The following is a 15,965-nucleotide window of genomic DNA, read 5'->3' on the forward strand; positions in this document are numbered from 1 at the left end:
CCAAGGCCACCCTCTCTCACTCAGCGGTGAACCACTGTCATGGTGGACCGCCCCCCCCCACCACCCCACCACACAACAACTCCACCGGCCCCCGCCATCCCAGAGCGGCAGGAGCCCGGCCTGGGAGGTACAGCAACAGGGTTGCGCGCTTCCCTTCGGGAAAACCCCCCGAGACGTTGAGCGCAAAATCGAGAAGAGCAAAAAAAAAACTACAAAAAAATGGAGGCACCGAACCGCCGTGCGTGCACGTGTAGCCACGTGGCCGACGCTAGGCTGCGCAGATTTCTATTCAAGTGCGAATTACAGCTACCACGGGATGTTAGTTTACACTCCCGCCATTCGCATCGGCGTGAGTAGGGGGCACGTGGCATCGGCGTGACGTGAGGGCCCACCCACCACCGCGTCTCACTCCACCCCAGCCTCTCGAGCAGCGGGGGGGGGGGGGGTAGCGATTACCGAGCGCGCAGGCGGTGCAACTGCACCGGGGGATTCGTGAGCCCGAGGGGGCCCGGGGTGGGGTGGGGGGGGGGGGCTACGACCCCACGCGAGCACCACCACCACCGCAGGGCCCCGGGGCTGCGAAGAAACGACGACGTGACGCGTCGCGTTGCAAAAGGAACAAACAGTTTATTATTTCTTACAAGATCTAAATACTTGCATTCGTGTTCTCAGCAATGTACACATCACAGGAGTCACGCCTCCCATACATTATTATGTGCACAATTTTTTCTCTTTTTTAAAAAGCAAAAGAGTACATAATATACAAAACAAAGCTCGGTATCCTCGGCACGGAATCCCTGTGCTCTGCGCGTGTGGGGGGAATCCACAGCCAGAGGAATCCGATGCTGGCTTTGTCGAGTGCCGGCTCCCGTGTGTGTGTGTGCGCGCGTGAGTGCGTGTGTGTGCGTGTACGTAGGCGGGCGAGCGAGTGTTTGTGGTCCCCCTGCAAGTCCACCCGAGGGGGGGGGGGGGAGGGGGGAGAGGGGGGCGAGGGGGAACCGGGTGAGAAAAGAAGTCGCCCTCCTTCTTCACCGTCCACCGCCCACCACCACCACCAACCCCCCCCACCCACGCCTTCTTTCTCCATCGCTGCCTCCTCATCCTCTTCCTCCTCCTCATTGCAGGTCCCTGTCCTCCAGGTACCGGTACTCGAATGTAAACCCTTCCTTCTTGCGCTGGCCCCACTTCTCGTAGTCAAAGTAGATATATGTTCCCTGGACGGCGACAGACAGGGGCGGGGGGTGGTGGTGGAGAGAGAGAGAGAGAGGGGTGAGAGAGGGGAGGTTTTACCGCCGCCGCAGCCCTCCCCCCCGAGCGGCGTCGGGGGAGCTTCTCATGCAAATCGAGGAACGAAAGCGAAACAAGGGGGATGCGCGACACGGCAACAAACTCAACCACGACACACGACGACAATGTCCCCGTTCGAGAAATGCAACGTGGGTTTTTAAGAGTGACCCTGATCTGGAAAGGGGGGTGGGGTGGGGGGGGCCGGCGAACCCCGTTTCACGGAGTGACCGGCCCCAATGCGATTGTTCGCAAGAGACGCCTATTCACGGACGGCTCAATGACAACTGTTGTCAAGTCGTCGTCATCATCGCCGTCGTGTTGCTATAAATAAATTGAGCGAACGATGTTTGTTTTCATCGTCGTCGTCGTCGCCGCTCGACTGCTGCCGGCAATCAAAGATGTCTGTCCCGTCATTCTGCTCTTAACTCGAGGGCCAAAGGCAGAACAGAAGCAATGACCCTGTGCACACGGCCGCAGCGGCGGGACGTCAACCAAAGGGGATTTGCGCCCGAGTTTGTTATCGTCATCACGTCGCATCACGATAAACCCACCGCCGGATTAAGGCCTCCCCAAGCCGCCACTATCTCCCACGATCCTGCGATGTAACGATCCACCCAGCGGGCCCGCACACGAGCCGATTTCATCGCTCCGTCTCCAAGGTAGACGTGCCCCTGGAGCGCGCGCTCCCTCGATTGGTCAGTCTCGACTACCGCCGCCCGTCGTCCCATCTGGCCGTGACGTGTCTCTGCCCCAGCCCGCTCACTTTCACGAGCGGTCAATGGCAACGTCACTAACTCGCACGCGTTCTCTAATCCACGCGTTCCTCTTTCTGTTTCTCTCATTAGCAATCGAATAGAAATGAAACGTAGCAGACTGGCAACCCTCCACTGATTAAGGAGGCAGGAACGACTCCGAAAGGGCTCAAACTCAAAACGTTTCTCGAGGGGAGCTGCAACGCCTCCTGCACCCGGTTTGTCAGCCACACGAGTTTAAAAAAAAGGTGAAGTCGGAGGTGAGGATTGATTTGTAAATAATCCTTCTTGCAGATGAAGTCACATTTATTTTGCTCGTAAATTACTGTTTGTTTAGCAAAAATATTTTGTCAATAAAAAGATAATGCCATGATCACCGCAATTCACTTCTCTCCGTGTTCATCCGCTTAGTTATTTAACTTCACGTTTATCCCATGCTTTCAATTATTTACATCCCCAGGTCTCCTTTGCTATAGACTTGCTTTCCCCAATGGGCTGTCACGCTTTTAAAATAATATACCGTGTGTGTGTAATATACGTTTGTGTGTGTGTATGTATGCAATGTATCTGTACATGTAAGTCTTATGTATGAAACCTGCGTGTGTGCATGTATTTATATGTGGATGAATATATATGTTCCAAACTGTATAGATTACAATGATATTACAAGAAACGGCAATTAAAATTAATGATATTAACAAACGGTCATTTGGTGTTCTGGCACCAAAGTTGTGGGACAGCTGACCCGGAAAGTTTAATTTAATGGACCCGCAAACCATCTTAACTTATGACTAAATTACAGACGATATTTTCAGGCACTGCAAGGACAACTGAAATGGACTGGACGAACAAATGAAAGCGGTCTCTCGAGTCGGGTCGTTCATCGATAAAATACCGATCGTCGCTTTCGGACTCGATCGTCGATTCCACGTTTGCGGAATCGACGATCGAACCCCGGTGCAAGTTTAGTAACGAACCTACCGATTGGCACGCGTGAACGTTCAAACCGCACGGCTGTCATCAGTCACCGCGCGGTACGTTCCAACAGACACACAGACACACACGCACAAATACAGGCTGCACTTTTACGTTCATTGTTAAGACATTTCCATCATCATCATCGCCGTCCTCATCAGCCATGATCAATCCGCTGCTGGATGAATGCCTCCGCCCCCCCTCCCCCCTCCCCCCCCAAGTCGTCACCACCTCTCACCAGCATGCAATGTAACGCTCCGGCTACCGCCTGCACACAAGCCCATCTCATCGCTCCATTTCCTCAGCGCACGTCCTCTTGGGATCGTTCCCTCCTTTGGCTGCCACTGCGTCGTGAGTCTCGACCAATGCCGGAACGCCATCCATTCCAGCGGTGACACCCCCTACCCATGCCCGCCTCACTTCCATTTACTGACGGAGTAACGTCATTAGCCCAAGTGTGTTCTCCAATCCGCATATTCCTCTTTCTAGCTCCGTGCAATTCCCAGCACGAATCTCTGCACGTTATTTTTTTTGCACAGTTGTCAGGTGTTTTGGCGTTTTCTTTGTTAATCCCCACGATTTTGATCGAGATTCCACGGGCAGGAGGTGCCCAAGGTGAAGCAAACAAACAGAATTTAAAACAACTCTGGGTCACGAGACCAATTCAGCTTTTGGACCGGGCCGATTCTCGTTCCTTTTGCGCCGCAATGTCGACACAGTCCTCGTTCTGGAGCGTCCGATTGGTTCCACCATCGTTGGCTTGCCGAGCGATCGGCATTGCAGCTGCGGTACGAATGGCGGCGATCAGGGATGAGGAGTTTTGCAGGTTTTACATTTTTAAAGACAATTTCTGATCTTTTTTAGGATTTTCAAAATTGCATTCATTCGGCACAAACTTCAATGAGTGTCAACGTGCCGCCCAGAGCGACATCACCCGATGACCCCGCAGGAGTGACGCCGTGTTACCAACGTCACTCCCGGAGGATTCCGCATCGACCCAAAGCAAACGAAAACTTCGGATCGTCCTGCGCTGCGCATCTGGGCCTGGCTATCGGATTTACCGGCAAGGTTTTATCTGGAAATCGAGAGCATGTTCTCAGTCTGTAGCAACTGTGTCGAGCGTGTTCAGTCGCGCGCATCGGTGCGTGCATCAGTGAGTACCCGTGCGTATCGGTGCGCGTATCGAAGCTTCAGTACATTTTGGCACATGGTTGTTCATGCGCTTATCGTCACGTGGTTTGACGCACGTGGTGGCGGTGCTGCGTGGCGGCGGGCGGGCTCACCTGCTCGTACTCGTCCGTGATGGTCTTGGGCTCCTCGTGCCGCTGGAACCACATCATGTACTTGGTGTGGAACCTCCACGACTGCTTCTTCAGGGCCTTGGCCGCAAGGTACTGCGCCTTGGTGCCCTGCTCACAACACGGGGGGAGGGTCCGAGGGTGGCGGGGTGGGGGGGCACGAGTCAGTCAGCGGGGGCCCACGCAGAAGTGTGCGCAAGGGCGTGTGCATGTGGGTGTCTGCAGGTGGGCGGGCGAGCGAGCGAGCGTGGGTGAGAGTGCGGCGGGCGCTCACCTCCAGGTAGTAGAAGATGAAGAAGAGTGTCTCAGTGGAAAGTCGCTGGTAGAACTCGAGCGTGTCCGAGTGGGTGGGTGGCACGCGGTGGTGGTACGATGGGGTCGGGCACGGGTTCCGGGGAAGGTAGTGCCTGCGTGCACCACACAAACACAAAGATCCCCCGCCGTTTAACTTTAACAAACTTTTGAGGCAAGTGCTGTTAAGGCGATCACCTCTGAAGGTCGGCACGAGACGCGACGGGCTTGCGCGACCAGCATCATGCCCGGCCGCTTTGTATCCCCAGTGCAAGGTTTACACACTGCACCAGGTACTTATATTTAGGTCAAGGCTCCGGGTCAGACATTCGTCACTGATGATTGCCGCGAGCAGGAATCGAACTCAAGTCGCTTGGTTCGTAGTGCAGCCCCGTTAACAATTACGCTACCTACTCACACACACAAGTACACATGCCAACACAGAGCAGAAGCTCAATGAGACACGACCATACGCACACACACACAACCAGACGCGCGAACCTGCACAGATCACATCCAACGTCATCCTCTCCTCACCATCTCACCCCTGACCCCTCTTTCCGAGGCGAGCGCCTCTCTGGCACACAGCACCACCACCTGAGCGGCCTCACCTGAGCCTCTCGGCGTCGGACGGATGTGGCATGTGCCTCCAAGAGGCCTCCAGCATGCCCTGCTGGTACACGTTATCCTTGCCGAGCGGAGTGGCACCCAGCGGGCACACGCCCAGCAACGGCTGCACGTGGGCCTCTTTTGTGACGGGGCTGGGAGGGCGGCCCGGGCCCACAAACAGGTCTGCAAGGAGTGGGGGGGCGACATGAGAAGGTGGGGGGTGGGTGGCGGTCACATGACAGCTTTTGGGTGGCACGGTGTGCCCTGGCAGACTGTGTGGTGACGTACAGGCAAATACAAATTTACGGCAACCAAATACATACGAAAACCACCCACGGAAAATGGAACAAAAGGCGACATGATTCGGTGCATCGTAGCGTACCGTGGGAATGGTGACAATGGACATGTTTGTCAAGGAACCGACACGTTGTTATTCAGGCTGCCTTGAAGTAATTTTTCACGAAACGAAAACAAGTTTCACGACATGTCGACTTTCACGATTTCAGCTGCCCACAACTCTGTGGGTGTATTTCACCTTTTGAAATAAAATAGCGGATCATGCAAACATTACTATCTGGGCCAGATTTAGTTTTTTTGGGATTTAACCCGAAATTCGGCAGCACATTCCCGAGTTTTATCTTCACGTAGTTTAACATTTTTGAAATATTTTATTGGTAGAAAAATAATATATATATCACCATTGGGAACAGTATATTTTTGCCAAACAGACAATACAATTATCGCGGCTGTTATACCATTCGGTAATACCGTAGGTGTTGCCATATTTCAGAAACCCAAGTCATTTACACGCCCAGTATAAAAGTAAAAATATTGAAACTAAATTAGAAAGTGATGATGCTGAAATCGCCGCAATGCAAACGGCAGTGCTTGCTACCAATTATCGCGGCTGTTATACCATTTGGCGTAAATGTTGCAATATTTCCGAAACCTAAGGCATTTACACGCCCAGTAAAAAAGTAAAAATATTTAAACTAAATTAGAAAGCGATGATGCTGAAATCGCCGCAATGCAAACGGCAGTGCTTGCTACACAATTATCGCGGCTGTTATACCATTGGCGTAGGTGTTGCAATATTTCAGAAACCTAAGTCATTTACACGCCCAGTAAAAAAGTAAAAATACTGAAACCAAATTAGAAAGCGATGATGCTGAAATCACCGCAATGCAAACCGGCAGTGCTTGCTACCGCTACTGCACGGTTCACTCCATTATTAGCGGCTACAGAGAGCCGAGGATAATTCGAGAGACTCCGGGAATTACACAAAAAAATATACAAGTCGGCCCTGTAGCTCACTGACCTCTTCCCGTGCCCAACAGGGCCCGGGACCACGGCCAAACTCTGACCCCGCTTGTATTTTAAAACTCCTGGAATATTTTCAATCCCACCGCGTTTTCGCTAATTAAGCCCTGCGGTGGTGTTTGGGCGCTGGGTCCACTCCCCTCTGTGATCGTGGCCCGATCACTCAACGCCGCAGCCTGGACGCCGACCTTTGACCCCCTCCCCCCCACCCCCCAAATCCCGAGCCTGCCACGGGCCAAAGCAAAAATACACGATTCCCTGCGCTAACTCTCGAGCGACACGAAGAAGCGAACGGCAGAAAATAGTCTTAGTTTACGTCTGACGACGATGGACAAGATCTTAATTGTGTATATACGATTTCAATATATTACGTTAACACATTCGTAAAATTGCAACTGGTATCTATATTACAAACAGAAGAATAATTGATAATTTCTATCTAAATTATACGAGACAGGGTTGATTGGTCATTTGCATCTAGGTTAACACATCACTCTTGTATCTTCTTGGTTCTTTCGGTAAAGTCACCTAGAATGGAAATAATAAAATAATAAAAATTAAACATAATAAAATAATTCTCACGACGTTTCGGCCACAACGCAAGCAGCCGTCCTCAGGTGGAGAACAGGTCTGTCGAGAAGACAGAGTCTAGACTTATTTTATTATGTTTTGTTTTTATTATTTTATTATTTCCATTCTACGTGACTTTACCGAAAGAACCAAGAAGATGAATCCCTGCAGTCACGAAAGCTTTAAATCGAAATCACTCTTGTAGTTTGCAATTTTAATATAATGTGCCCATCTTTGCGACAGTGGCACTGGCGGCGCTGCAAGGATTGGACATTTGACGAGCACCCCGGGCCTGCGGATCGCTACAGAGCGACATTCGGGGTCAGGAATGGCGCGGCCGTCGATTTATTTTAAACGACATCGATTGGACCTGGAGATGCACATTGCGATCCTTGGTTCCCTGTGGACTCTGTCTTACAGCAGTGAAGTTGCTGTACAAGTACGGTGCGAGTGTGGAGGGCAGGGATGTGAGTGCGGGGGGGCCAGGTGTGAGCGTGGAACGATGGGTGTTAGTGTGGGAGAGGCGTGCGTGTGCGCGAACGTGGAACTCCGGTCGCTGTGTCACCTCTGTCCGTGAGGTGGAGCGACTGCATCTGCCCCTCGAGTCCCGCCTCCGCTGCAGCCTTCTCCGCCATGCTCTTCAGTGAGCTCAGCGAGTCCTGTGGGTGACACAAACGTACAGATCCTCCGTGGAACTATTCGTGGATTCTTTGGTCAAGCGCTGTTAACGCCCGGCGAATAAGGCCGGCTCGGTGCGAGATTGGGTGGTGTGGCCAAACCACGCCCGGCCACAATTATCGACCCGGCACTGTAATCTTACACACTGAACCAGGTACTCATTTAATGCCGAGTCGACCAAGAGAAGTACTCGGGACCGGTTTGGATATCACCCATGACTAGTGGAGGTTGCGTCTGGGAATTTAACTCAGGTTTTTGCTCGCACAGACTCCCTGTGGATGACAACACCAACTGAGTTTCCACCCACAAGCCAACGGTGCCCAATTAAATTAACGTCGCGATGAACGAGGTAGCCTCCGTTTAACAGATTTGCTCATTCTAACAAGTAAAACGGTACCAAAGACACAAAACATGAGTCAGAAAAATCACGTTACTGCATGGAATATGTCGCGTTTTCAGTTATGCGTTTGCTTTCGGAAAGGTTCAATTCGTGGTAGGGAATCGGACACGTAGCAGTCAGGGCAAAATGCATTTCCATATTTGCAAAGAGTTCCCCTTTCCACCCCACTTCATGGCCGAAGATTTTCGCCAAACGCTTCGTAACGATTCAGCCGGTTTTCTACAGGGCGAGTCGCAAACAGCAACAAAACCCAACACTCGCGCCGACTTCACGTCGGATCGAACTTACGAGGGTTATCGTGCCTCTCCTTCCCGGTTATGAACGGACGAAGCTAATGCATAAAAGGCTTTCAACCTCAGTTGTAAAGCATTCAAAGAACAATACAAATGAGATGACAAAAAAGTTTTCCTGGGTCAATAAAACCACAAGCCAATTAATGTACGAGAACAGCCCAGAACACGCACCACCAACCAATGAATCCATCAGATTGTTGTCCTGCTGCATTGGCAGTGAAAGTGACAAACTCATTTGTCAATAACACTGTGGCCCTAAGAGGGAAATACGGATAATGGGCGATGGTTGGGGAAATTCCGCTTCCTGATGGCAGAGATCAAATCTACAAACACTGCTCTGGGCAGTGTTTGTAGATCAACTGGAGCTACAAAGATTGCTCGATAACAAAGTGACGACTTGGGGAGGCCTTTTTTCCAACAGTGGATGGATGAATGCTGACTATGACAATAATAACATATCAAAATTATATGTAAAAAATATAATTTGATACAATATACTAAGGTCCATTCAGTCTAATGGCGCTAACGAGGCAGAACATTCCAGCGGGACAGCACAAATGAGTCACAAAACACAGAATGAAAAGGTCACAACACCATCAAAATGGTGCAATTAAGATTAGATTATTTTTAACGATTACTGAATAAAATCGTGGCAATTCACCGAGTGGATTTGGGGGGAGAGATGTGCGATTGTTGCACAACTGTGCTTAGCGAGGTCAGGCCTGGTCAGTGCGAGGAAGCCCTCTTGGGGATTGGGGAAACTCAAGTTGGATTCCCTCTGCAGGAGGGCACAGAAGGCATCGCGCGCTTGCTCGAGCCGCGAGACACCTGATGACGCAGACCTCCCGCAGCGGCTCCAACACGGCATGGCCCGGCACGCCGCTCCGGCCGACAACTCCGAACAACGCCTCTCCCCTGGCCGCTCCGCAAACAAGCGCGTGACATTTTCCATCCCCCGTCTAATGAGGCTGCGTGCGTGCCTCTGCCTGCGTCTGTGTGCGCGTCCGTAAAACGAGACGCCGCATCTCGGAGGATGCGAAGCAGCAGGAAATATCGCCAGAAAAATAGCTAAAAGCCGCTCCCCCCGCCCACCGCCCACCGCCCCCCCAAACAGAGGGACGGAGCATTCCGATTGGACAGGCCCTGTCCATGCCATACTTCCCTGGCTACTCCACAAACACGAGCAAAACATTTTCCACCTCTTGTCCAACGCACTTGCGTGGACGCGTCTGCAAAATGAGACGGCGTATCTCGGAGGATGCGAAGCAGCAGGAAATATCTCCAGATAAATAAATAACGGACGGACGGACGGACGGAGCGTTCCGATTCGATATGGCACGTATGCCGTACAAGGCGTCCAAAGAAGCCGCGCGCTTCGCCCTATTCCCACGCGCGTCCAAAACGACTCGGGCAGAACCTCAGGGCAAACGCGAGATGGATCGTCAATGGATCGGAGAAGCAAATGCAAGTTAGAGACATCGTACGGACTTTGTCTCCTGGTCCCGACGTTCAACGTGGCAAAACGTATTCCAACATCAGCACTGGAGAGACGAAGGGGGGGGGGAGGATATGCGCATTTTGTGTGTTACATATGTGGTATTGTAAACAAGAGAAAGGAATTGTTGGGGGGAACAACTGGAAAATACCCAGGGCAATGATTGAAAGCAGATTGCAATAAAAATTGATGAAACAAGGCCAAAGAAAGCTAGATGGAGTGCTCTTTGGAAATCTGGTTTTGATCTTGTCCAGCAACAAAGCAATATCCCCCCCCCCTCTATCGGTGGGCGTCATCGGCTGTGACATGCACCAGAACCACGGACATTGACAATGAAATCTAACAGATGAAGACTGCAAGGCGGAAGCATCGATAAGTCGCACGCTGGGAATTTACACGGAGAGGCTGAACTAGGAACACGGGGGTGTCAGTAAGCGGACTCTGGCAGGATGCATCACAAGAACCAACGATGACCGGAGGTCGACATTAATGAACAGTGGCGGCTCGCTGCGAGTGAAGCAGCCAGGAGGGCGGCAATCACAACGGGTTTCCGCGTGAACAAACAGACGTTGCCCCGGCTCCGGCCCACCTGAGCCAGAAATTTACAATAGAGAGGAGCTACGGGGGAGAGAGGACGGGCGACCGCCACCACCGCCACGGTGGAGGAGGCAGTGACGGGCGACGTGAGGAAAATCCGTGTACTTAGCGAGCCCACGTGCCTCGAATAGCGGCTATTTTGGCGCGAATGCGCGGAATGCCGGCATGCAGCTCACACGAGGAATACACGGACAGCTGAGTGGCGCGGGGTCTGACAGCCCCCACCCCTTCCCCGTTCCCCCCCACAAATCCAAACCCACCTCACTCCTTCACCAGCGCCGCCGCCGCTCCGTGCCCCACGGGAGTGACTTAATGTGCGCACTGGCGCTCTCTGTGAAGTCGGCAGCAACGTAGCATCTCCCGCACGGTCTCCCATCGACCGGGACGTGGATTTGTTTACATGTGAACTGCATTGCCTTGTCACCCAGGTCTCCCTCGACAACTAGACCTTTGGTCTCAATGGGCTCTGATCATTAACATCAATATCAGTCATGATCCATCCACTGCTGGATGAAGGATTCCACCGAGCCATCGCCTACCTACGTCGCGCCTGCTCCGTCTCCGCACCTGATGCATTTGTGGGTGTGCTCCCTCCTTTGGCTGCCACTTTGTCATGAGCCTCGATCACCGGCCCTAGCCTGCAACATTATGTTCCTAAATTGCGTACGTTCTCGAATCCACGTTAAATTGGCTCGTCTGGTTCTAAGCAACCTAAATAAATATTTGATGCCGATAACGAGGTTGACGGGGATGGTTTAATTCAAATCCTCTTGAATCGGGGGACAAGGCGACGTAGCACGTACAGATTGATTGGGACCAAACCCAACTTGTCCACTGAGAATCGACGGCGGTCGGCATTCCAACACAACCGACATTCCAACGCTCGGATGCCTCTCTCATCCCGTCTCCAGGGACCGCACCAGATAACATAGCTCGCACTCCCCTAGGCGTGCACCCATTGGCCAAATGAAATGGACTCCTACGCTCGCGACGACGGGATGATGCTCGCGCGGATCCACCGTGCACCCCGCGTGCAAGTTACACGCACGTGCTTCGCCGAGGATAGCGGCCGAATTTAATGAGAAACGCAGTGCCGACAATGGCACACACTCCAGATGACAGGGGAGGCAGCGAACATGAGCCATACTTACGGGATGAGAGAGGCAGCGGACACAAACGAGATTGCACGAGAGACGAAAAATGGTATTCTCGAATCGAATCATAATCCTTTGTCGCGGCAATTCCTCGAATTGTGTGGGGGGACAGGGACAAATGTTACACGCCTAGTGGCCCAGCATTAACCAGAATAATGGAACAAACGAGGTGGTACAAACGAGACAGAAGACAAAAGAGGCGCAATACAAATGAGACGAAAACAATCAATGGCGAAATCAAGAAAGTGCTGCCCTCTACTGTTGTGGCCCAGAGTAGCTCTGCGTTATTCACTTCTGTGGGCTGCTCTCCACCATGGAGAGAGATCCAAACGGACGCTTCGTCTCCTAACGCGTCGCCAAGGATTCAATTGAGTAAATATTACAAGTAAAGAATACATCATCAAATCGTTATTCCGAATCGTTTCTCTGGCACCCCCTCCCCGACACTGCCCTTCAACTTCCACCACCACAACCCCCCACTGACCTCGCCACCACGAATGACCACTACCCCACCGCCACCCACAACCCCTAGCCACTTCCTCCTCCTCCACTACCACAACCATCACCACCCCTCACAGCCCCCCGACCTCTCACCAGTGGCCCCCACAACCACCCCTGGCCCGTGCACCTCGTGCCCCAGTGCCAGTGTGGCCCCCGCAGCCTCTGACCCTCGCTCCCTGGGGGCGTCTCCATTACCCTCCCAGCCTTCTGCCCTAATCGAGCCCTCTCGGGGTGGGGGCTAGCGAAGGGGGGGGGACAGCTGTTCACCGAGGGAGGATGGTGGGGGCCGACGGACTCATCGCTTGCTCCCTGACGAGAACGATAGCAGCAAGCGGCCGCATCTGCCCTCTTCTGTTCCCCTCCCCTCCCCTCCAGATCGCACCTCCCGCCCCCCACCATCCCCCATAGCTCCCCACCTCCTCCTCCCGGAGCAATCCCCCGTCTCGTCTCACACCTCCACCACAACAGAGACGCTCCCCCTTCCCCATCGTCGCATCGATGTCGCGGCCCCTCGGACAGTGCGCCGAGTCGGCATGAAGTGGAGTGCACGGGCACCTCTACGCAGCAATGTGGTTGTGTGGTTGTACACGTATGTAGCGTGCGGTAAAAATTCAACGTAAAGTCGTATTTACTCATTCAGTTCGGTCACTCGCTAACAGATTCCTCTGGGCAGAATTACATGCATGTATCCCGAGCCTAAGCATAAATCTTAAGTCGATTATTCGATGCCGACAAAGTTAAAATCATCGGAACATACAAGATAAGATCGCTGCATACCCGTGTCTGTGTGTGTCGCAGGCCATGGAACATCTATTGGACTGTCGGCTCCTGAAGGAGTGGTGGTACACCGTGGAGGATATTGGCCAAGGCTACAGACCTAGCCGTATCATGTGCCATGGTCTATCCCAGGGGTCGGCAACCAAAACAACAAGAAGAGCCATTTCTTTCCAATTCGGTACAAAATGCAGTATTTCAAGAGCCGCAATGCATCTATGTACATACGTACATATCGTCAAGAAGCAGCCCGTAAAGAGCCGCATGCGGCTCCGGAGCCGTAGGTTGCCGACCCCTGGTCTATCCACTGCTAGCCATATCATATGTCCTATACTGGAATAACATCTGACTGGTGGCAAGACATGAGAAACAGAAGACTCGCACACTCTCAACTCACCGAACCATACACTCACTCTCATTCATGGCACGCTCACGGCTACCATGGTGGCTATCGGGGACGCTGGACAGGTGCGACAGTTCATAATTCCTCCTCCTTTAAACTAATTACCAAGACACCACAAGCTGCGAATGTTGGTGTGTGAGCACGTGTGAGCATGTATATACTTGGTCACTGTGCGATTGTATAGAGGTGAATGAGTGAGCATGTGTGTATAAAGCGGAGCGTGTGTGTGTACGTGCGTGCACGCGTGTGGGGAGCGGTAGTGTAGCGGTTAGCGCGCTGCGCTACGAACCTGGCGAACCGGGTTCAATTCCCGTTCACGGCCAACACCAGTGACGATTATTTGAACCGGTCCTGGGCCTCCCCTAGGTCGACTTAGCCACAAATGAGTACCTGGTGCGATGTGTAAACATCGCCACTGGGGAGACAAAGGCGGCCGGGCGTGGTGTTGGCCACCCACCCCCTCGTGTGCCGTGCCGGCCTTTGTAGGTGCTCGCAAACAGCACTTTCCCCGACAGTCTGTTAAGACTATACAGGGGATCTTTGTCTTTGGATGCAGGTGAGCGCTTGTGCATGCTAGTGGGGAGTGGAACTGCATCGGTTAGCGCTCAGTGTTACGAAACTGGAGACTCAAGTGCGATTCCCACTCACGGCCATCACTGGTGACAATTACCTGAACCGGTCCTGGACCTCCCAGCGGTCGACTAAAATGAGTACCTGGTGCAGTGTAAACATCGCCACTGAGGAGACAAAGGTGGCCGGGCATGGAGCTTATATTCTTAGGTTTTTTCGGTAAAGTCACGTAGGTAAAACATTAAAATTAATAAAAGTAAAATAAAATAAAAATCACGACGTTTCGGAGGCAACACAAGCCTCCGTCTTCAGGTGGAACTGTCACAGCACGCTTGCTGTATCAAGTAAAAAATGGGCATGGAGCTGGCCACCCACCCCCTGATGCGCCGTGTCGGCCTTTATAGGTGCTACTCGCTAACAAAACTTGTCCTAATCATTTGTTAAAGGCTAAACGGGGGGCCGTGTGCATGTGCACGTGTGTATACAGGTGCGTGCGTGTGGTGCGCACGTGTGTGCACGTGCAGTGCCCGCCGTGGCTCACCTTGGTGATATGGTCGGGTGAGGGGCTTGCCCCGTAACTCTGGGGCCCGTTCCGCATCTCCGAGCTCGCCTTGGTTTGCGTCAGGTCGGGGCTCTCCAAGGTCGGCGGGCCGCTGGGTTGCGCCACCGACGCCACCGCCGACGACGACGGCCCGGGGCTCGCGGGAGGAGGGGCCGCGATGGCGTCCGGCGTCTCCTTTCTAGCGACGGCAAAAGCGACCACAAACCAACGAGCCGGCTCGCAGGAACACTCAAAAAAAAAAGCTAAACAAGGAAAAAAAACCACGCCTACGCATGGATTCCAAAATGCGCTCGTCCTCGGCAGTTTTTTATCGACGATCACAACGATGGCCATAATCGCAGGCACGTCACGACGTCACACGCCCACACTTGCCACGCGCCCCCCCACAATATACACAGCAGTCATCGCTTCCTATGTGAAAACCTTGGCAGGACCCTCCTGAACACGAGTGATAAGACTCACTGGGGCTCTCCTGGCTAAACAAGCGCAGAACGGCTATCGTTGCGAGGGGCCGCCCGCCGAGCGTAGTGGGGCGCGCGGAGTGGGGCGAGCGTAGTGGGGCGAGCGGAGTGGGGCGAGCGGAGTGGGGCGAGCGGAGTGGGGCGAGCGGAGTGGGGCGAGCGGAGTGGGGCGAGCGGAGTGGGGCGAGCGGAGTGGGGCGAGCGGAGTGGGGCGAGCGGAGTGGGGCGAGCGGAGTGGGGCGAGCGGAGTGGGGCGAGCGTAGTGGGGCGAGCCGAGTGGGGCGAGCGGAGTGGGGCGAGCGTAGTGGGGCGAGCGGAGTGGGGCGAGCGGAGTGGGGCGAGCGTAGTGGGGCGAGCGGAGTGGGGCGAGCGGAGTGGGGCGAGCGTAGTGGGGCGAGCCGAGTGGGGCGAGCGGAGTGGCTGGCCGACTCACAAGAGGGGAGGCGAGGGGGCGACGTTGGGCTGGCTGCTCGGCGAGTCCGAGTTGACGACCTGCGGAGAGTCTTCCCGGGACTCTGCCACCACGGCGCTGTAGCCTGCGGGAGGAGGGCGGGCGACACGAAACTTCCAAGTTGCTCATCCGGTCCCCGCCAAGTCGCTCTATAGCATCCTCCGTGCACACCACGACGACTCCCGTCCGCAGCATGCTCGCGCACCTTGCACGCTCATTCAGTCACACATATGCTGCCCACACACACACACACACTCGCTCCCCACACCGCCCCCCGCACCTCTCCACTCTGTAGTTCCATCCTCCCACCGTCGCCGTTTTCCCCGAAGCTCTCACGCTAATAGCCTCATTTCTTTCTAACCGATTTTTGTGTTAAGTTTGTTGTCCTTCTCCCGCACCTCCGACGAGCACGGTTGGCTACGTACGGTGCGAAAGAAGTTCAACAGACATGCATGCAACCATCCTGCTCAATTCAAGGAAAACTTTACGCTCTTTTTTTTCTGCTCGTTATGTACGGAGTTGAC

At 53.5% G+C, this 15,965-nt stretch overlaps 1 protein-coding gene across 15 annotated transcripts in view; it reads right to left on the reverse strand.

Annotated features, from left to right (window-relative positions):
* Positions 1 to 607: 607 nt before the first annotated feature.
* LOC144730308 (CCR4-NOT transcription complex subunit 3-like) overlaps positions 608 to 15,965 on the reverse strand; it is a 32,747-nt gene continuing 17,389 nt past the window's right edge. For 13 of the 15 annotated variants that reach the window (XM_078611021.1, XM_078611014.1, XM_078611023.1 and 10 more), the window contains 8 exons: positions 15,424 to 15,526; positions 14,509 to 14,707; positions 7,668 to 7,761; positions 5,215 to 5,395; positions 4,587 to 4,719; positions 4,298 to 4,423; positions 3,021 to 3,053; positions 608 to 1,214 (listed from right to left, as the gene is read on the reverse strand). In XM_078611021.1, coding sequence (XP_078467147.1) covers positions 1,116 to 1,214; positions 3,021 to 3,053; positions 4,298 to 4,423; positions 4,587 to 4,719; positions 5,215 to 5,395; positions 7,668 to 7,761; positions 14,509 to 14,707; positions 15,424 to 15,526 — 968 coding nt within the window. In that variant the 3' untranslated portion in view covers positions 608 to 1,115. The remainder of the gene's footprint in view (positions 1,215 to 3,020; positions 3,054 to 4,297; positions 4,424 to 4,586; positions 4,720 to 5,214; positions 5,396 to 7,667; positions 7,762 to 14,508; positions 14,708 to 15,423; positions 15,527 to 15,965) is intronic. The other 2 variants (XM_078611027.1, XM_078611025.1) reach the window with 1 other exon arrangement.

Source organism: Lampetra planeri, chromosome 35, assembly GCF_965212315.1.
Source record: "Lampetra planeri chromosome 35, kcLamPlan1.2.h2, whole genome shotgun sequence".
NCBI lineage: Eukaryota > Metazoa > Chordata > Hyperoartia > Petromyzontiformes > Petromyzontidae > Lampetra > Lampetra planeri.